The sequence below is a fragment of the Solanum lycopersicum genome, chromosome 3 (assembly GCF_036512215.1).
Source record: "Solanum lycopersicum chromosome 3, SLM_r2.1".
NCBI lineage: Eukaryota > Viridiplantae > Streptophyta > Magnoliopsida > Solanales > Solanaceae > Solanum > Solanum lycopersicum.
In genome coordinates this window covers 47,524,672-47,546,580 of record NC_090802.1, presented here as the reverse complement: position 1 = coordinate 47,546,580, position 21,909 = coordinate 47,524,672, and the positions used below count along the sequence as shown (strand labels likewise).

The window sequence follows — 21,909 nt, the reverse complement described above, 5'->3', positions numbered from 1 at the left end:
CGTTAGTTGCCACATTTATTTAAGATAACATTTTCTATGAAAACATAAATATAAATTACCATGGAATTGGTTGAAAGTACAAAGGAGAGGGGTTGTATTGTTAGTTGGCCTCCACAGGAAGAAGTGCTAGAGAGCGGGTGGAATCCAGTATAGTAGAAGGAGTGCCAATGATTTGTTGGCCCTATTTTGTTGATCAACAAGTAAATATGTTGGGGAAGTGTGGAAGGTTGGACTAGAGATGAGAGATGTATGTGGTAGAGCTAAAACTGAGAGGATGGTGAGACAAGTGATGGATGTGAAGAAAATTGAATTTTTTGGAAAGGGCAAAATATATGGCAATTGCAAGTGTTGGTGAAGGTGGCGCTTCATACCAAGATTTGGAACGTTTGATTGAGGATATAACATGCCTAAATACTATTTTCTACTCTTCATGATATATATATGCTCCATCCGCTAGCGTGCCCTTCTTTCATTTAGTCAATAAATGGTGTTTATTTGACTTTACTTTGTTTAAACAAACTCTAAATGTCAATAAATTCAATCATTTGGGTAAAATTGTGTTCGTTCATGAGACTCATCATTCTCGGGTCCAAACACAAACATTACGAAAACTAAAATGTTATTTTTTCCATTTTAATTTATGTAATGTGATTAATTTGATGTAATATTCAAAAAGAAGATGTCTTTTTGATAGGTTAAAATATTTGAGACTTAAACAATCCTACTCTCTCCACACGTGTGTTGCATGTGTTTTAAACAATCCAACTCTTTCAACACGTGTGCTTATGTGCATATATATATTATCAAGTATACTAGTACGAAGGATGACGAACACAAGTAAAAATATATTATGAGGTCGTCACCATTAAATTTTATAAACCATTTAGAGTAAAGCAAGGAAAGTAGAAGTTAAATTTGTCACTCTCTAAATCATCGCTTTGACACGGCCGCTTTTTTCATGCATAATCACATCATACTATATCACACATTAAGAAACTATCTTTGTAAAAAAAAAACATTAAAAAATATCTTAATAGAATTATACCTTCATTTCATATTTTAATCATTCAAATCTATCCAAATCCTAGTCCTTTGTTTCGTAGGGGAGTGAATTACCTATCCTTAGCGGCACATGGAGACGAGTGCAAAACATGTATAAGGTTCAACCATTGACTGCCACACATGTATGACATGTACAACTGACTGCCTCTTTAGTCTTCAACTATTCACAAGGCAAGGCAATCAGGTTCGACAATGCACAAAACTGTCCCAAAAACTAGGACTGAACCAGACCTGGCCTTTCAGAACTACAACTTGCCCGACTAAAGGCAGCCAAGAAGGTGAAAGGAAGAATACATCCACAAATTGGGCACCAGATGGGGGGCTTAAGGTTAAAACCAAAATCATACGAATCTCTACACAGTAACTCGCACTAAGAGATCCTTCACCAAACCTGCAAGCAGATTTTTTAAAGGAGCTAATAACACGAAAGCTGGTACAAAACAGGGCATACTCTCTCCACATAGCAGCAAAGTGAGCCAATCTGATTTATCTGAAACACGATAAAGTGAAGGAATCAGAAGATTAGCAGTGAAGTACTAGATCAGAAAAATTAGAATGAACATTTTCTGTTAATTCATGATTGGTAACAACAATGTTCTCTCTAGAAGCACGTCCACATGAGAATACAAGATATAATTCTTTTGAACTCAACAGGCAGCAAAAATCAGCAGATCTGAAAGATTAGTCGGTTGCTTATGTGTGACAATACGTTATTAGCTAAGTTCTAGAAAGCAGATGAACCCAGTGTTTGCACACAATAGTAAAGATCTGACAAAAGCTGCAACTCTCAACAATCGATCAATAACTGAATTAAGGAATACATCAATTTAACATGAAAGATTCACTAGTAACCCTAAGGAGATCACAAAAAGAATGGTCAGGCAATACCTTGATAGGACGATGAATCTGGTTGACATCTCGCAGGGACAACCAAATCACTTTATTAACTTGACCTCACATTAACAAAGTTTATAATTCAAGCATGCCATGTGGCAGGGTCAACTTTTATTGTGATCTTTAAGATTTATGAACTAGTTCCATAGTTTTTCTAAAACAGGTAAGGTACTGTATCTTAGCACAAAATACAAGTACTATACAAACAAGTTTACATGACAGAATGGTTCTCACCCTCCTGGATCATGAAAAGGTCTGAGGTATAAATCATCTCTAGTTATAGCATCAAAGAATTTGATTTCATTAACTCACGGTATCCAACAAATCCTTTGATTGATGACTTAATAAATAAGAATAAGTAAGACACAGATAAAGCAAAAGACATCAAAATTGAGCAGAATATACAGAAAATTACCTTAGTTAAGCAGGTTGAAGATCTAGCTTTAATCTTCCATAATCAAAAATGAAGAACAGCTATACTTTACGAGTACATCCTCATCAATTTGGGCATGCAGATGCTTCAGAGACAAACTGGGATGAGAGACTTGAGGACAGAAGTGTTCCACGAAAACCTTCTTCAGTTTTTCGTTCTTCCATTTTCTGGCTAGAAAGCTCATCTGAAAAGAAAGTAAATACATCAATAATAATTGGTTAAGTTCAGATCTGTTTTAGTTCCTACTTCAGCAAACGATTGAATTTGGTCAGGAAAAAACTCAGGGTAACATGGCACAATAGCTGTCCACTGATGTTAACAGAGAGGCATAAACCAGAGGTTATCCAGTGGACTTGTTCAATAAAATGTCAAACTAGTGGATGTTATACATCATTGCAATAGTGCAAATATATTATATGATGTAACATCTTCCATATGCAAAATTTTGTGTAATGTGTTGTTAATACTAATTATTATACCTTGACACTGTAAATAACAAACAAAACAATGCAACAACAACCTATGCACAACAGATCCAATATAATGATGAGAATACTACATGGAGATTAGATGGCTCAATTGCAATTTTTAGATATGACTAAGGAGAAGATTGTACGGAGAAATGTAAGAGTTGGTAAAGAATGTCATATTTAAGATACAAGACTTCTGAAGTACATCTAGAAAATTAGGACAATCCATTTGGCATAGCAGTATTACCTGCAATATCACGATGCTCATGAATCTCAGAATCTGTCACCCATAGTACATCTCCAGGGAATATATTCAGGTCAGCAAGACAAGCAGATTCGCCATCAATTACCAGAGAACCCTTGTGAAGTACCTGATTTTCCTTGATTATCTGTAAAATTTTAAAAGAGATAAGTTTGTTAGCAAATCAAAAGGGAGAAGTCCATAGAAACAGACAACAATCAACTTTGTAAGGCAAGTAAACTGTCATCACCACCAAAGCGCAAAAGTCAAGCTGAAATGAACATCACTGGACCATATAACTATTATTTTAAACAAATAACTCTACAAATGAAATCACAACTATAAGAATTTCCAAATATGTGAAGATATGATATTCAAATGTGAAAAAGGGCAGCCCAGTGCGCTAAAGCTCTTGGTATGCGCATGGCCCGGGGAAAGGCCTATTGGTATGTCATGTGTCAATAGAAAAAATTGCATACCACACAACGAAAAATACAGACACTATTATCACTATTACATAAGAACCAAGAACCTAAAACCAAAATGAACTAATGCATAAGCCAGAAAAATGATCCATCTAAAGAAACAAATAATCTATACCCATGTTATCTTGTATATGTGGCTTTTTGTCATCTTATATGCCTGGGATCAGAAATTCAGCCATGAAGGTTAACAGGATGCAATTTGGCCAAGGCATCTGAGGAAATTTTAAATCAGTTTTCTCAAACTGATTTAAAATTTAATAAGTAACAACTTATCACATAACCGTGAAGTTTCTACAGCATCAACAAGGTGTTCCTAAAAGACATAACCGCATTACACCATTATGTCTTGGCTCATGCTAGTATTTTCTTATACCGACTCCTCCGATGTGAAAGAAAAGCCGGTTCCAAGTATGCATAGAGGAGTGTCGTAATATGATACTCTTAAACCACTGTTCCTTTACAAGACACGCCCATCTGAAAAACATTCAGATATTAATATGTACACCTACAAAACTAGTACTATCAGCAAATAAGATTTCCCATCTTAAACAATAAGTCAGCCAAGGAAAAAAAATTTAAAGAATACGATATATTCAAAGAGCAAAAGTGGCTATACCCCAAAAGCTTCCCATATCATCATCTTCAGCTGGTAGACAGATGTGGACCCAGAAACATTCAACTTCACTGAGTTTCCAAATGCTGTCTTCCTGGAACGCTTTGAGGTCCGTCGATTTGGTTCCAGGCTGTTCACTGATGCTTCTAGAACTGATTTTGGAGGTTCCTTGCCGCGAACGAAGCAGACACAAATATCCTCGTCGGAATAGTTGAGTTTCCTCTTTAATTCACAGCTTTTCCTTTCAGCAATGCACTCCTCACAAACCTGGAAAGTATGAAACGTAGGATTTCTCATATCCATATTCAATAGAAACTCAAAAGGCCTTCAGCAGATGCACAGAATAACAACTCCCAAAGGAATTCATTATCCATGCAACATGATTTCTACAACATAGAGGCAAAATCTATACTATTTGGCATTCTAGCTCTTCAGATCTTCTCAAAAGATGACGAAGACCTTTAAATCCTAGGTACATGACCCACTTCCTTCTGTGATAAGAAAACCCATACTTAGCTCTAGAATCATCATTACCTAAGGTATTCCATTAAAACCATTTGCATAGCATTACATTTGAATTCATTGTAAAACCATCCATAAAGTCCAGGAGATCCTGAGTTGTTAAATGGATAATAACTTCCATTCTTCCCAACACAAGGATAGGTTATATGGTAAGAGATGCTCTAAACTTAGTTGTATTTGCAGTACTCTAAATCTTACCAAAAATACAGCACATAATTTAATTTAATATTTATAACCAAGCATTACATTTGAATTCATTGTAAAACCATCCATAAAGTCCAGGAGATCCTGAGTTGTTAAATGGATACCATAACTTCCATTCTTCCCAACACAAGGATACGTTATGGTAAGAGATGCTCTAGACTTAGTTGTATTTGCAGTATTCTCCAGCTTACCAAAATACAGCACATAATTTAATTTAATTTTTATAACCAAGAATCTCTGAGGGCTAGTGACACACGGTTGGAAAAATTATCAGACAATAGACCTGCCCCTCTACTCATCTCCATTTAAACACCAGGCTTTTAGTTGTGGCAGGGTTTGAACTCGTGACATGCGACTAAATTCACCCGTCACGAGTTGTGCTCTTACCACTAGACCAAAAACCTGAGTACAGAATATGACAATCTTTCAAAGCTATAACTAGCTGATATTAGGAAGCATACCTGGGAAGTTTAACCTAAATTTAATATATAGATCAATATAGCTCAATAAATTATGTCCAGGTTTAATGAAAGAAAAATGAAAGAACAAATGAATTTACCTCTGGTGAAATCTTAATGATGAATTTTCTAGACTCAGGTCCAACAATCGTCTCGTCATTCAAATTCATATGCTCCTCAAAAATTTCCATATCTTCACTAAATCCAAGGAAATCATTCCCCAAGCAATCAATTTCAGCTGTAATTCCTTTTGCCTCCGTACCACCCCAGTCTTCACAAAACAACTTCCAATCATTGTCGGTGATAATTGTCAATGTATCTGTCTAAAATCCATAGCCAGAAATAAAGTATTCAGCAAAAAGAATAAAACCAAAGCCACAAGTGGCAGAACATAAACATAAAGAAAAAGGAGGAAACAAGACTATGCACCTGCTTAATGGTGTAAGGAGATAAATAAAATCAGACATGACTTGATGTGCCGGAATTATATTGTAATTACTTAATGCAAACATTATGTTAATAAGCTACTGTAATGGACTTTGACATGAGCAAAAACAAGCTAAGGTAACACTATCATGTTTAAGTTACTTTCAAGACCAACAATAATTTGAAAATACAATATATACTTACAGCAGGCGACTTCTGGAGAATACTTCCACGTTTGCAAGCCAGATCAGGAGGCCTTTCAAGAAGTCTTGAATGCTGTTCACAAGAACCATGGCTTAGCACGAAATCAGAAATGGTTATTTCTTTACATTTCCCTAAACAAGATTTCAATAAACTATAGAGAATTATCTCAGCAGAACTTATAGGCATTATTTGCATTGCATACTTAAGGAACACAGAAAACAGTCAGTTTGTCAATCTAAACACAAGGAATTCCTCGTCGCATGCAATAAGTGGAAACTTCCTCTAGGTAGAAGATAGCTAAATGCATAAAGCTTGTGCAGAATGCCTCTAGATGGAATATACAATTGAAATATATACCTTTTCACATATCAGAAAACCAATGACATCATTCAAAGTTTCAAGTTCAGCAGGAGCACTTTTGCCACTTGCATTAGAGTAGCTTTTCCATTTAGACAACCACGAAGAAGGTAACAAGTAGTATCTGATACCAGGAAGAATTGGTATGGCTTTACCCATTGCTAACTTCTCATGACTGTGCCGTTGCTTGAGCTTAAACTCCCTGTATCATATAAACACTGTAAGCAACTACGTAATCTAACTTCATTACTTTAATAAGTTGATACAGGACCTTAGAGTATCTTCAAAGCATGCTACTTCAGAGAGTTGAATGCTGCATTGAGTACAGGGCTCAGAGTCCGAAAAGAAAGTCGAACAACCCACAGAATCATCAGGTTTTACTGCCATAGCTATCTCACGAGTAAAGTTCCAAAGAGTCTCAGGTATCAGCACACGTCTAGCACCAGAAGCTTGTTGGGGCATCAGCTGTCCATGAGGACACCTTATTGAAGCTGTTGGTCCAGCATCAGCTTCACAAGGAGAGTCTACATTTTTCCTTCGGAGCCACTGTTGTAACCTACAGAGGAACCATATGAAAAAGGGTGTTTCAACAAAAATGGTGACCTAAGCAAAGTTTCAATTGGATTTGTAAAAAAAACATCATATATATAAATTTCATTTGAAGTCTATTCTTCTAGTTTTCTTTATCACCTTTTGCGCTCTCTTGTTTTTATGGAATTGTTTCTGTAACTAGGAAAAAGGTCAAGGAAATATAAAGATTAACTGTGAATTTGGACGTGGCATCTTTAAATTTTATGAATTTTCATAATTTTATTTACATATTTGGAGAATATGTAAAGAGTACTACAAGTCATAATTATTCATAATTCAAAACCAAAAAATTTGTTTGACTCTAGAAATACAAAAGGTGTTATATAAATTGGAATGGAGGGAGTATTTTCTTTCACAAGTTAGCAAAGGCGATTCCATATTTCCTTTTTGTTATTATGAGAAATTGTACTTTTGTCTTTAAGACGCTAAATGTTTTTGTCAAAAACAATGTACCATTTTAAGTTATATAACTGCTAGTGTAAACAATTTTTATATGATTAGATCATATTACATGTTGTAGCAGGTAATATCTTATTATCAAGATTTTTTATCACATTTTAATGAGGCTTAATTATAGGTTAGGTAACCTAATACTATAACAAATTATTTATACGAACAATGTATAAAACTTAAAATTTAGTATATACACATATTAGGGGCCCTGAAAATATGGGGACTAAAAAAGCAACTTTAGTTGCCTCACCCTTCAGTTGGCACTACATATGAATATCAATAGGTATCTATTAAACAGAGGCTAAGATGAGTTGAGAACATAGGAAACACAAGATGATGCAACTGACAATTGTATGAATAGCTTCAATATCACATACATTCTTAAAATTTAGATCAAGACAGTAAATGATAGCTCAACCAAATGGAATAATGTACAAAATTAAAGAAGTTATGACAAGTTGTGAGTATTAACATTTAGTGATACCAAAAGGTAGTGAAAAGTTAAGACAAATGTCTCTTGTGTTAAACATACGTCAGATATAACATGCTGTGTGATGCACGAAGTTTTCTTGAGAAAGATCATTGCCAATCAGTTTCTACCATTTCTTATAGGAAGTAACTAGAGGATGCAGGTTATGCTAGACTGTGTTACTGTTTTATAGCATCGGCAGATAGTATTTAAAGATATACCCTTTCTCACAGGTACAATTAACAACACTTCTATTCAAACAACTTCTGCAGCACTAAGATGGTGACAGGTATTCCCTCATTAGACACATCTATACAAGTTAAAAAAAAAGGAAAACATTAAGTAGATGTACCATGGCTTTGATATGTAGTACAACTTCTCATCTACACAATCACCCGCAAGGGCTGCTTCTGCAAGTTCTTTCATTAATGTTCTTCGATCCCGGTAGTTATCTGCAAGGGCCATTGACTGAGCCTCTCTAAAGAGGCAGTCAATGCAGTAATCATCCTTGGCCAGCACTGGTCCTCCACCATACTGGGATTGCAAGCATCAAAACAATATCAGGGAAAAACGATTGCAACTGAAAGCTAGTAAAGGAGAATATCATGGAAATCATAAAGCATCGATATTATTCTCAGTCTTGAAAGGAATCAGAGCAGTTGCAGAGAAAATGGTTGTTGAAGGTATCATCAAAAAACTCAAAATGCTTGTGCAAAACAGTAAAGAATCTAAGTTCATAAAATAATACCTTAGAGAATAGCATGGTCCAAGCTTCACTAGACAGACGTTTCATAGAGCCAATCTTTGAAACTGGTACTTTCCCATGTATGCATTGTATGGAACTGTTATCAATGATTCTGTAATACAACAAACACTATTACTGACTACAAAATAGGTCTTTTACCTCGAGAGATTTTTTGGTTCATGAACTTGTTATACTGGGAATTATAGTAAGAAGATCATTAGCAGAGCAAACATAACTTGTTATGCGCTGAAAAATAATATGTACATTGTACATAGTGTTGACAATACCAAATTCAAGAATTATCTTAAAGATATTTTTGACGTTTTAGGGACTCTTATTTCAGATATTTACTAATAAACAATCATATTCTAATTTCACATTCAATCTTGCATTACAATACTGATTTCCGCACAACTTACACGAATACTCTCTGTCCCACATTATATGATGCACATTCCTTTTTAGTCTGTCAGAGAAGAATAATATCTTCATATACATAGAAACAATTTAACTTTAACTTCTCATTTTACCCTAAATGTGATGATTTATAGTCGCACAAATATATATGGCTTTTATTAATCACAAGTTCCAAAATTCTTCCTTAAACTCAATGCCTCATCAAATTGTATCAAATTAATGGGGATGAGGAAGTAGCATTTGTTCCCGAAATTACATTGTTTTTAGTAATGCTAATGCATAATTTTAAATGAGAACCAATTATTGTATTGGAAACTCTCTCTTTTTTTCTTTAATTTTGAGAATTAGTACTGTCTGGAAACTCTCATTTTTATGCTGAGATTAAAACAAAAGAGCCCTTCAACAAACCAGCTAGTCATAATTTAGCATCTATTCTACATACCAAGCAAGAACAATACCAACTAAATATGGGAGTCTTGAACAATCAAATCTGATGACTGAAACCTTAATCATTGAATACTTTAGACCACTGCATTAAGCAAATATTAAGGCAGTAAATCATCTTATTCTAATTTAAACTTAATTTAGTGGTTTCACTTATCCAGGCATAATTTGACTACATCTCAACGCTAGTTATATTTTCTTAATCAGTATCTAAATCAACTGCATTGAGAATGTGTTGATGCTATACGGTATGAGGGAGACGGGGTTTAAATAATGATCTTTGTATTGGTTTGGGAAGTAGAAAAATAAAAAAAATTGTGCAGTGATCTAAAAGAATTAATGAAGGGGTTGAGCTTGGCCCAGTGACTTAGACGGAGAAAAGCGATAAAAGGTGACAAGGATCTGCCTCGCCACAAGGCGAGGCGAGCAACGAGGTGCTCGCCTTTTGATGTGTGGCACCAATTAATACCAAAATATTTAATTGCATATGTAAATAATCGAAATATTAATAGCAACAATATATTAGCAAATATTTTAATTCAAAAACCAGAAAATAGATAGTACATACTAAAATTCTAGAACTTGAATGAGAAAAAACAAAACAAAAGTCAAAACAAAGGTAGAAGTGACTCTGAAGTCCGAAGAAGGAAAAAGAAATCGAGGAAAAAGAAATCTGAAGAAGGAAAGAAGAAATATGTATTGGTTGGACTTTGGAGTAGCCGGAAAAATTTGGCTGGTCACTCGAGGAGCAGAGGCGGAACCAAAGTTAAGAGTGTGAGGGTTCTAAATCAATTTTGTTAGGGGGTTCACATGTTAATATACATATATTTATTTAATTTTCTAACACAAGTATAGGGTCTACGAAAAAGCTAGTGGGTTCGTCTGAACCCATGAACCCCCACCTAGCTCCGCCTCTGCCGAGGAGTCTAGTCGTAAACCCTAAAATTACCTTTTAACTTTTAAAACTTTAAACTGGTCGCCTTTTTTTAAGAAAATACAAAAGGCGACATCTTTCTCGCTTTTTTTGCCTCTCGCCTTTTGTCGCCATGGCGTCGCCTTTTGAAGATCGTCTCGCCACAAAGCTAAAAGGCAATGAGGGATCGCCTCGCCTCTCGCCAGATGCGAGGAGGTGATTGTCTTTCACAATACTGGGCCTGGGCCAAGTCCATAATGCCAAAACGTGGCTTTTCTTATGTCGCGTTAAAAGGAGAACAAGCAACAAACTTCAAAACAATTTGAATACAAGCATAAGCTAATTCACGGCAGCTTATGCAATCTTTAAGCGCAACTTTTCTTTAGACTTCACGGTTCATGCCATTTAACGCGGGTAAGGAAGTTTATGTCCCTCTTTAGTTTCACTTCTATTCTCATTATTAAGCTGCTCATTCTATGATAGATATGATTAATTTTAATTGCAAATAAAGCTAAGGCATGAATGGTAAATAGATGTCCGAATAAATGAAGAAGATGAAATCTTTGACAAGGTATTGAATTTTAAGTTTGGGAACATTATTAGTCTTGATTCCAACTAATTTAGACACTTTCTTGTTTCTGCAAATTGGAAAGCACATGTCCATGTAGAAAACCATGTTTTTACTCCTCGTTACATACCAAACTTATGAAATTACATTTGCACTATTAGCATGCCATTGTCAATTGTTCCACTACCTTTTAACGGTTGGATGCATTTCCAATCCTTTGTTGCATCCTAAGGTAATTTAGTGGGCGCTTGTCCATGAAACCAAATATTATTCACACTACTATGTGTTGGTAAAAGGAAAATTACTAGGGGTCGTTCTTTAGTTGGTTAGAATTATGTAGATATTAGGAGTACATGGATTAGTCATGAGTAAATCTATGTAAATTCCTTCATAACTTTCACATGTATTATTTATGCGGGTTTTTATATTGCAAACCAAACACCGTATTGATTTTATAAGTAAATAACTTATCTCCTAACCAACTACCAAACGTGGTATTACTTATGCAGATTTTAATACCTGCACAACTCATCTACGAACCAGCTATCAAACAATCCCTTAAGTTAGAGGAATTGGGATAATGATCTTAATTGAAGTGAGCAAAGTTGTTTTTTTATCAGGTAATAGATTTTATTAAAAATACCAAGGTCAACTTGATCGTATGTAAGTGGTATACCGAAAAAGGAGAAACCTACAAAATATGGTTCTCTAGAAGACACTGAAGAGTGAAGCCTCTATGCAAATAGGGACCATATGGGTACACACCAAGAGAAAATAAGGATCCGAGATTACACCTCAAATGAGCAAAGCCCATCTCCAACCCTTCGAAGCTGTAATAGTCAGTTCGAATTTTCTTTTTTCATTATTGACAACTAGTGTGCTAATATTCTCATACTTTCAAACATTTTTGGTTAATGAATCCTTCCACTTCTATAAAGGAGTTATAATTATAGAATCTTACTCATCGTCTTTGTCTCTTTGTCTCAATTTCTTCATCAACAGCTTTGTTTCAAACTCTTCTTCATCAACAGATTTATTTCAAAGTCTTCTTCATCAACAGGTTTGTGTATCTTTGATTCGATCCCCAACTTCGTATGTTTTTACATTTTCTTTATCTTAAAATTTATCTTTTTTGTTTCCGTGTTGTGGATCTGAAGAAGACAATAGTATTTGTTATCCCATCTCAAGTTATTTATCTTCAATATAATTTAACTTAGACTGTTTCCTTTAGTTGAATCTAATATTGATATTATGTGATTTAAAATTTGTGTTATTTCCAACTCAAAGTATATAGATGACCCAGTTTCTACAGCAGATATCCTATGATCATTGTAAGTTGAGATAGGATTTAGTGTTAGTCTATTGTTTTTACTCTTTTGGATGTAGATTTAATGATGTAATTTTTGCTTCCGGCATAAATTTATATGCAGTCTGTCAACGTGTCCCAAAAAAGATACTACATTGCTTTAGTTTCAAAAATGATATATCAAAAATGATACAGTAATTCTTATAATCAGTATATTGCTTTAGTTTAAACTAGTAATTGATACACTTTAAATTGTCTGAGCTTTTTTTAGATTGTTTGGTTAAGTGGAACTTGCAAATTACAAAGAAATAAAAGATAATAGCGCCAGAAGTGAAAGAGAGGGCAGAGCACTAGATAACACGGGCAATTCTATATTCATACTACTTTTAGGACAGACAAAGGATTGCACGTGAAATACTCAGAACAGTATTGCTGAAGTAGTGTTGTGGTAAATAAAAATAACTTTCTCTGCCATGAAGCTGATTTGATGTGGACTACTCTACTTGGGTTTTTACTGCTCATTTGAAGTAGTTAATAGTTATCCCATATTTGTATTGTTTTGTCATTATCAATTTATTATTACCTAGTCATAAGCCGAAAATGCAACCAAAAGCACAAGAACCAAACCAATGATTTTTGTTTTATATGGTTTGGTTTTTAAAAATTTAAAACCCCGATAAATTGGTTTGGTTTGGTTTTGATCAAAAATCAACCCAAACCAAATCATGAACACCCCTAGCTACAATATACAAGCACTAGTATCGAGTAAACCTAATAACCTACCCAACAAGACCATTGCAGATGGGCTCCTAGTGAGTATTGTAACTGGGGGTTTGAACCTAAGCTCACCAGATTTACTCTTAACACCTCATCTATGCATTACTCAGTGATCCATGTAGAACTACGCACAACTAAGATTTTCTGACAAGTGACAACAGCATTCACGTAAATAGAAGGAAAAAGTTCCACAAAGAAAGAATATATTTTTGTTTGTCTACTACCTTATAAAGATTTACCCATGAGATGAAAAGGAAAAGAAAAAGGCACTACAGGAATTGAAACTTACGATGGCACGATGTTGTCCGCCCATTGACGCAGCCAGTCCATAGATATCCAAAAGTAAAATTCCTCAGGTGATTGGACAGCAGCTTTAGAAAGGATTGAACGTACCTCCAGCCTCCGTTCCGTGAGGCAGTTCACCTCAGACTCCTTCTTCATTTTGTATTGCTCACAGGAGTCGACATATGAGTCATTCAGTTTTTCTACCTCCTCATAGAGGTGGGGTGGAAGATGACTCTCAACTTCCGAAGATGTACAAGCCTCTTTTTCCGCTATATAACCACTAGAGTCAATTGGCATTTTATCACAATTCTTTGGACGTCTAAGGACATACATCAGCATATAAGCATCACAAGACGAGAAGGTCTTCACTTCAGTGACATCAGTCTTTGAGGCTTCCCGCTCCCCAGCATCAGGCCCATTCCCATTCTCAATAATTACATCAGAAGAAGAGTGGTCAAGTTGCACAGTTTGAGAAGGCTTGACAGCAGAATGTGATGAACCTTTACCAAATGGCTGACAGCCTAAATTTGAAACATGTTCGTCATCAAACTCCCACCACTGTTGTGTATTCTCATTTTTAATATGGGCTACATAGTGGCCACTATTTGCAGCTGACCCTTTGTGGATCAGTATAGCTGATAAGTCATATATTAGTTCTGATTGGAAATGCTCAGATATCCTTCTTGTCATATTCAGCTCTTCAGGAAAACAAAATGCCGATGAGATTTTCTTCCTCGTTGTAGTCTAAGAAAATAACGTACATATCAGGAAGAGCCAACAAAACATAAATCAACTTCAATGGTAGTGAAGCAAACTCATTTCAAGAGTCGATTTCTTATAATAAAAGATAATTCTAAGCTTTTTCAATATTCAACTCAAACCAAATATATGTACTAAAAGTTAAGGAGATGGGAAGGGTACAACAACAACTACAAGCACAATTGCGCCTCAATCCAAAACAAGTTGGTTCACTATATGAATTCTTATGGACTGTGTTTCTTCATTGAAATCCATGTCAGGACAACATTAAAAAAAATAAAGTAAAAATAAGAAATACCCCCTTAGTTCACTTTTACTAATCCATTTTGAACTTAGCATGCCCAAAACGATGATTTATACAAGTATTTTACCATAATACTCATACTCATATTAATTGATGTGTCGTGTTGGCAACTGATTCGGTGAATCACGTTGTAGGTAAAACAAGAAAATAATTAATTTTCTTGATATGTCAAAGAAACGAGTAAAAGAGAAAATCTATTTTAAAATAATAAACAAGTAAAAGCGAATGGAGGGAGTAATACAAATCCTTTGTACCCTTTTTATTTTATCATCTTTTTATATTTTTAAAAGAGAAGTTCTCTATATTTTCTATTGGCATAAAAATCTCTCAGATAGGGCTGAAAAAACTCATAAAAAGCATAAGGCCTTCAACAAATGTACTTGCATAACTAAATATATTCTCTATTAATTGGTATCATCCATGTAGATCTTTTTCTTTCATTTTGGGAGCTTGATAGGGTAAAAGTATGTACAAGTTATTCCTAATCAAGAGCCCACTTGAGATTCTATATGTTCTATTGCCACAATCTATGTTGCTCGGACTCCTCCAAAATGTCGACGGGTGCATGTCGGGTCCTCCAAAAGTAGTGTATTTTTGAAGGGTCCGACACGGGTGCAGCCTCATTGTTGGAGAGTCGGATCAACTTAAGCCACAGTCTAACATCTCAAATTCTATGGAAGACATCAAGCATGTATTTCATCACATACAACATTGAAATATCACCAAACAGAAGAGAGTCTGCTGCACATCTGGTATAAAATGCTGCAGCAAAGCTCTACATCTAGAAAAGAAATTTAAGAAACTTCCTTTCAAGACAAATGAACTCACAATTCCCAGCAGAAAAAACAAAAGTTTCATGCCAGAGCAATGATAGCACCATTACCAACTTTTAGAGACCATTATAGTAAATTATTCAATACTAATAATCGCATGTAGCAACTTCCTTAAGTGCTCCTAAAAAGTAACTAGCATATACTGGTGAGACACTTAAAAATAATATACATACATTTGGAAGGAAAATGCAACGCTTGAGCTGGAAATTTAGGACTGCAGGCAGAGAGCGCAATTTAATGCTACGAGTAGCATCAACTCGGGTGGCACATGAATCACAATAATATTGATTATCTCCTTGAAGCTCCTCTACGCTAAGATAGTCATCTAGACTGTCATCTAAACTCTTCAAACCCTTGACGTTCAACTCCAGCTCATAGAAGTCCTCAATTTTTGATGAAGCTTCAGATTCATTTCCACATTTTGAACACCTATACATTAATAAATTGACCTTTAGAATCTTCTAACGACTCCATAACATAGAGACAGAATTAAACGAACAGATTGCTTCAGATGTTCAAGTAAAACGAGGGCCAGCAACAAAGGTAAAGTCATATAAAAGATCTAATGAACCCTGAGAGCAAGAAGAATAAAACCAAGAGAATTAAGGATGACAAACTCCTTAACAAGAGATGTACATCATTCAAGGTGAACTTGACATACAGTTAGCATTTGCATTGCATTAGAAAAGCGGGAACGGAGGCATCACAAAGTAAATGCAACAAAAAGTTCTTCCTGTGCTGGCTGGCTATTAGTAATTCCTTGTTTTCTTTTTCAAGAAGGGGACAGACACTTTTGGTGTCCATGCACATGCAGTCAATATGTTTTTGAAATGGCCAACCAATTATTCAAACCCTGTTTACATCCAAGTATATAGCCACAGCAAAATCTGTTTGATAAAATTGATTAAAGGGCAATGACTATTTAAGCACCTAACTGGGTGGACTGCACAGGGAATAAGTTCCAATTCACAATCAATTCAACTAAACTCAAGTATCAGCCAAAAGCTACTTACTAATAATAAGTAATTGAGACCATGCATTATAATGGTTAATAGTAACAATCTGAAAAACTCACCCTCAAGAAGTAAAAGATACAGCACATGAATTTTGTATGAAGGTGCTATTCTCTTCCATCTTTGACAAGATAGGTCATGCTCATAGTCAAACTTCTCCACTGTACAACTTGCTAGATGAAAAAAACTGCCTATGTCACTAGATACCAGAGTAGCAAATCTTATCAGATCTTTTCAACTTTCAAAAAGTTCTTTCTTGGGAAAATATTTTATTTGGAGTTTGGACAAGTAGCTTTAATCAAATGAACCAGTTCATATATGCAAATCATCAAGGAAAAGTAGAGTCTACAAATTGGCTATGTGCTTCAACAGAGAGTGGAAACGTTGTTCTTAAGTGTGACCTCTAGATATGATGTATTAAGATTAGGTCTCCTTTTATCTCTAGTTCAATGTTCAGTCAAGAGTGGTTTTTGAGCCCCTTATGTTGGTAATTCAAAGTGAACACACTAAAAGCCTCATGTAATAGTCAGAGATCTCCCTCTGCCTTTAATATATGAATAAACCGGAAATCTGTTGTTACATTGCCATTTCAGTTTTAATAGAATAGAGATGAGGTTACTTATATCAAATTCAAGGAAATTTCTCATACATCCATGATTGCATCAAAAAATCCAAAATACAATTAAAGGCACCACAGATTTGTCCCTTCTCCGTTCAGAAGTTTTAACTCTTCATAACAGAAAATATTGAGCAAATATTATGAGTGCCCTCTACAGCTCATGATCTAGTCCAGAAAAAAAAGAAAAGACAAAAAGATTTAACTAATCTGTCACCTATATCAAAAAATTAGATAAATAATAGAAAATTCTGGAGTCATAAAAGGGGTAATGTAATCGGCCTAAAATATGGAAAATATCATTATAAAGCAACAGATTTAGTATTGTTAATTTAAGTCTGGACTTACCTAGTCACATGTGACACACCTCCGCGGAAAAGATCTTGGACAATTGTTCTGGCCTTCAACACACTAGACCTACTCAGACATTGCTCAAGCAGAGAGAAGAGCAAGGTCAGAAACTCATGACTGTCCTGCTGAACGCCATTATCTAGCTCCAGAGTTTGGATAAATGGAGCAGAATCAACAAAAGCCATTTTGTACAAATGTAACTTTGCAAACAGTCGTGCTAGTTGGTCTAACACTGGTTGTTGTTTCAAAACATCTGGTTCAATAGAGAATACACCCTCCCTGAATGACTTATTCATATACAGGCATTGCAGAATACTGTTAGCATAGCACGTAGCACCCAGATTTGTCAACCCAGCAGGTGTCTCTGGGGATGCACGACAATCATCGGAAGGATCAGAACCGAGAGCATTGACCACTTCGGATGTCTTCTGCCATAACCCAGATTTACGATTACCATTTTGCGGTGGAATCAATCCACAAAAGCAATTGGGATTATCTTTGTTGTTGACACGACATCCTTGGCAAGCAGGCTTCCATATCATGTACAGCTGATTAACATCATCTTTTGTCACCTGCCTGGTAGATAGAACATTTCTGCAAAGCAGACAACACAAAATACAAACTGATAAATACAAATAAACAACCAAAGACACAAAGGAGAGATAATAAATAAGTTGGGTTATCCTTGATATACATTATAACGCCACTTAGGTCCAGCATTCAATTATTCAGCTATCACGGTATTTATGTTGCTCCATAAGAAAGCGAAAGAGCACAAGAAGTTGAAGTAGGAATTATTTACTTGATTTAAGGGCTTATAATAGAAATACACAAAGTTGGGGTATAGTAGTTAATTTTTCCTATATAGATCATAAAAGGGGTAAGAGGATGAATCTCTCAGCTCAGTAATTGAGCTCCCTATGTAACAGGATAGATTTTAAGAAACATCAGCAAGGGATGATATTATTTGCAGCTTTTCACATTGAGCACCAAACACAGGGCCTGGACATGAATCTAGGCTATGTGGATTACTCAATTGAACTCTCTTCGATTCTTTAATCTTTGTGACTACAGTCTGTTGTTACAAAATAATATACTGTTGAACATTGATCTAACAAGAGAGTTGAAGCTTGTTTAACAGAACCGTACAACTTTTAATTCAACTGTCCTTTTTCGATAAAGTAATTACATGTTGATATTTTGGGAAACTCCGTGTACGAAAAGCATACCCTGTATTTTTTATTCAATATGTTATAGTAATTTCTGTTTTAAAAAAACTCAGCATGTTGTACTAATAAATGACTGAAAGTTATGAAATGACAACAAAAGCAATTTTTCAAAGATGCATGGGAGACAGATGGGAAATGACCTAACAGAAGGGGTACCAGAATGTTTCAAAACAAGCAAAATGCATAAAGCCTAGAGCATTAATGACACGAAGACTACACTAATCCCAAAAAGCTCACATACGGATAATGTAGGAGACTACGACCCATATCATGTGGTAACACTGTGTATAAAGTGATATCTGAAATGCTTTGCAATAGAATGAAGAAGATACTGCCTGAGATAATTTCAACTAACCAGAGTGCATTTATAGAAGGGAGAAATATTGCTCAGAATATCTTGATATGTCAAGATCTGATTAGGCTATACAACAGGAAAAACACCAAGAGGAGCTGTTTGATCAAAATAGACCTTAAAAAAGCATATGATACCATCGAGTGGGAATGTATAGAAGAGATGTTATACAGTCTGAACTTTCCGTACAAATACATAAAGTGATCCATGGAATGTGTGACTACACCACAACATTCCATTGCCCTAAATGCTGGAGTCTATGGCAGAATTAAGGGAGCACGATGGCTGAGGCAAGGGGATCCCACATCACCCCTTCTGTTTGTGCTATGTAGGGATTACTTCTCCAGGATCATGCAACACAAGTTACAAAACAGAACTTCAGGTTTCACATAAAGTGTAAGGGCTTGCGCCTAAATCACCTATGTTTCACTGATGATATGCTTATTTTCAGCAAGGGGGATGTGAAATCAGTATTGATCATGTTAAGGTGGCTAAAAACCTTCTCAATGGCATCAGGTTTGACCACAAATGCATCAAAATCAAGCATTTTCTCAGCTAAAAAGGATATACAGGAATTGGAGGATATTTGCGAACTAACAGGGTATGAGAAAGGGAAACTACCATTTAAATACTTGGGTTTCCCTATATTGGCAAAGAGGCTCTCTGCAATTGATTGTGAAGCTTTGATCAGCAAGTGGAGTAGTAGAGTGAACACATGGGTTTCTGATAACATATCTTATGCAGGTCGAGTACAACTTGTAAATTCAGTCCTGATTCAAGTACTCTTATTGGTTTGCTATACTAATATTGCCTAAGAGAATCACCGTAATTTAATGTAACTTTCTATGGACTGGTCAGCTCCAAACCAATAAATCCCCAATAATAGCCTGGGACTTGTTGTGTAGGCCAAAGAAAGAGGGAGGGATGGGATTATAGAAGGGATAACATGGAATGAATCAGCTGTGGCAAAGTATGTCTGGCATATTGCAAACAAAGAAAACACTATGTGGGTGAAATGGGTAAATTGTGTATATCTGAAAGGTATGGATTGGTGGCAGTATAATACTCCTCAAGATTCATGTTGGTACTGGAAGAAATTATGTGAACTGAAAACAAAATATGCATTTGGATATGTTCAGAATGGGTGGCTCAAAAGAGAAGGGAAATACAGTATCGAAACTGGCTATATGTGGAGAAGGGGACATGGAAAGGAATGGCCATCTGGAGAGGGGTATGGAATACCAGTAGTATCCCTAAGCACCAATTCATATGTCGGTTAGCTATGCATGGAAGATTACTAACCAAAGAACGACTGAAGGTAATGGGGCTGATCACGGATGTGAAATGTGCACTGTGTGGAAGCAAAAATGAGAATATAGAGCATCTCTTCTTCAAATGTTCCTTCTCTCAAGCATGCCTAACAAACATAATGAAGTGGCTTTAAATAAGTATAGTTTAGCAAGATATACGCGGATGGTGGAATAGAGTTGCTAGAAAGGCTGCTGGGAAAGTAAGTAAAGCATTCCTATGGACAATCACAACAACAATTATCTATCACATATGGGGAGCAAAAAATGAAGTGTGCTGAAAACAATGAGTCCCAAGACTAATGACAGTTTTCAAGCAAATATAAATGGAATGTACACACAAGATACTTGAGGTACAACATAGAAAACACACATGTAAAGACAGACAATGGATAGTTAGATTAAAAAGAATGGGAGAAAACTGTAATTAATGGGAGATGTAGATAGGATAGATAGCCTAGAACTAGCTAGGCTAATATCTTTTGTTTGTCTTTAGGACCTGAGTTGGATGTAATCCTGGTGTTGCTTTTGTTATTAAAGAATATGTTTTTGTTAGACCCAAAAAAAAAAAAAATATATATATATATATATAATCTTCTCCCATTCACCATTAACAAAAAGAGCAGAAAGAACTTTCCTTCAAAAACACCTAAAAATCACAACAACAACAAAAATGCAGCATATTGAATCAATAAAATCAGCTCAGCCCTCAAACTGCAAGATTAAAATCAGCAGACTCTACTCCAAGTAAAAAGATAGAATGAAAAATACTGCAATAAAATCATTTTATACCCAAAATGGTTACCCCAGTTTGGTCAAGTTGCAAATTCGATCAAAATCAATTCAATGTAAATGAGCATAAATAAATGTATAATTTATCCAAAAAAAAAAACATAACAACAACAATCAACATCAAAATAATTTCACCTGTAAATTTCGGCAGCGACATCAGCACAATCATCTGTTCTGTTCCTTTTACCTTTACTGCGAGTATTCGGCCGCTGATGTCCCATTTTTCACAGCAGAAAAAATTAAATCGGCAGAAAATCGGCAATTCAGTTTCGATTGAGCTTCTTCTGATCAACAATAAAATCGCCTAGCTTCCCAAAAATTATTCTAAAATCTCAAAAAATAATTACTCTTCAACTGAATCGAAATTCATAATCCTTGAGAATTAAAGCTGGATGTTTTGCTGGTACCTGAGAGTTTTGGGAGAATTTTTAGGGTTTTTTAAAAATATATTTATATTTGATGGGGGGGGGGAAGTCTTTCCAGTTACCATATTTTTTCTTATTTTTGTCTTTTTTATTTTATTTTTTTGGTTGGTTTTAGGAGGGAAAGATAAAATATTCCACTAATATTGGGCGCATTATGGTTAAACCCAAGATTTTTGGGAGTAATAAAGAAAATTACAACTTGTTCTTTTGACCTAGAATTGAGTGATACACAAAATTCTTAAAATGGTGAATAAATAAAGTTATTTTGTAAAAAAAAAAAACATGTTGAATGTGTATATTTAGCTTTAAAAAAAATCATTCAAATAATATTTATTTTATTAAAAATAGATCATTTTATAAATATGTTATTCTATGTAATAAAATTTATGCAAAATTAATTAAGAAATATTATAGTACATTATGAAAGTTTAAAAAAAACGTAGATAAATATTGCTAGCTATTTAGGGTAAGCTTGTTTTGGGAAAAAAGTCTAACAACTATTTTATTGTTTCAATCAAATTAGAATCATTCTTACGAAATAATAAGTGAACTTGCAAATATAAGAAATTTGAATTATCTAAAATTTAATAT

The 21,909-nt window shown here is 35.0% G+C and overlaps 1 protein-coding gene across 2 annotated transcripts; it reads right to left on the bottom strand.

The window, feature by feature from the left end:
* Positions 1-1,030: 1,030 nt before the first annotated feature.
* On the bottom strand, positions 1,031-21,410 carry LOC101264903 (ubiquitin carboxyl-terminal hydrolase 26). Of its 2 annotated transcripts, none has more exons than XM_004235021.5 (14): positions 21,029-21,410; positions 17,211-17,807; positions 15,407-15,662; positions 13,342-14,081; positions 8,631-8,739; positions 8,235-8,416; positions 6,641-6,925; positions 6,370-6,571; positions 6,013-6,084; positions 5,484-5,705; positions 4,202-4,465; positions 3,107-3,248; positions 2,372-2,573; positions 1,031-1,552 (listed from the first exon to the last, which is right to left on the bottom strand). In XM_004235021.5, exons 1-13 carry the CDS (start codon positions 21,112-21,114, stop codon positions 2,455-2,457), a joined length of 3,276 nt encoding a protein of 1,091 aa, XP_004235069.1. In that variant the 5' UTR covers positions 21,115-21,410; the 3' UTR covers positions 1,031-1,552; positions 2,372-2,454. The 2 variants fall into 2 exon arrangements, with proteins under 2 accessions (XP_004235069.1, XP_069151085.1); XM_069294984.1 differs by lacking the exon at positions 21,029-21,410 and adding an exon at positions 20,097-20,175.
* Positions 21,411-21,909: the final 499 nt, after the last annotated feature.

What these genes read in the sequence shown, in the direction of transcription:
- LOC101264903 (XM_004235021.5), bottom strand. Translation starts at nt 21,114, where the DNA reads ATGGGACATCAGCGGCCGAATACTCGCAGTAAAGGTAAAAGGAACAGA. An exon ending in GTTTTCTGATATGTGAAAAG is followed by an intron (nt 6,085 to 6,369) that starts GTATATATTTCA and finishes TCTTGTGAACAG; the next exon opens with CATTCAAGACTTCTTGAAAG. An exon ending in TCATTAAGATTTCACCAGAG is followed by an intron (nt 4,466 to 5,483) that starts GTAAATTCATTT and finishes CATACTTTCCAG; the next exon opens with GTTTGTGAGGAGTGCATTGC.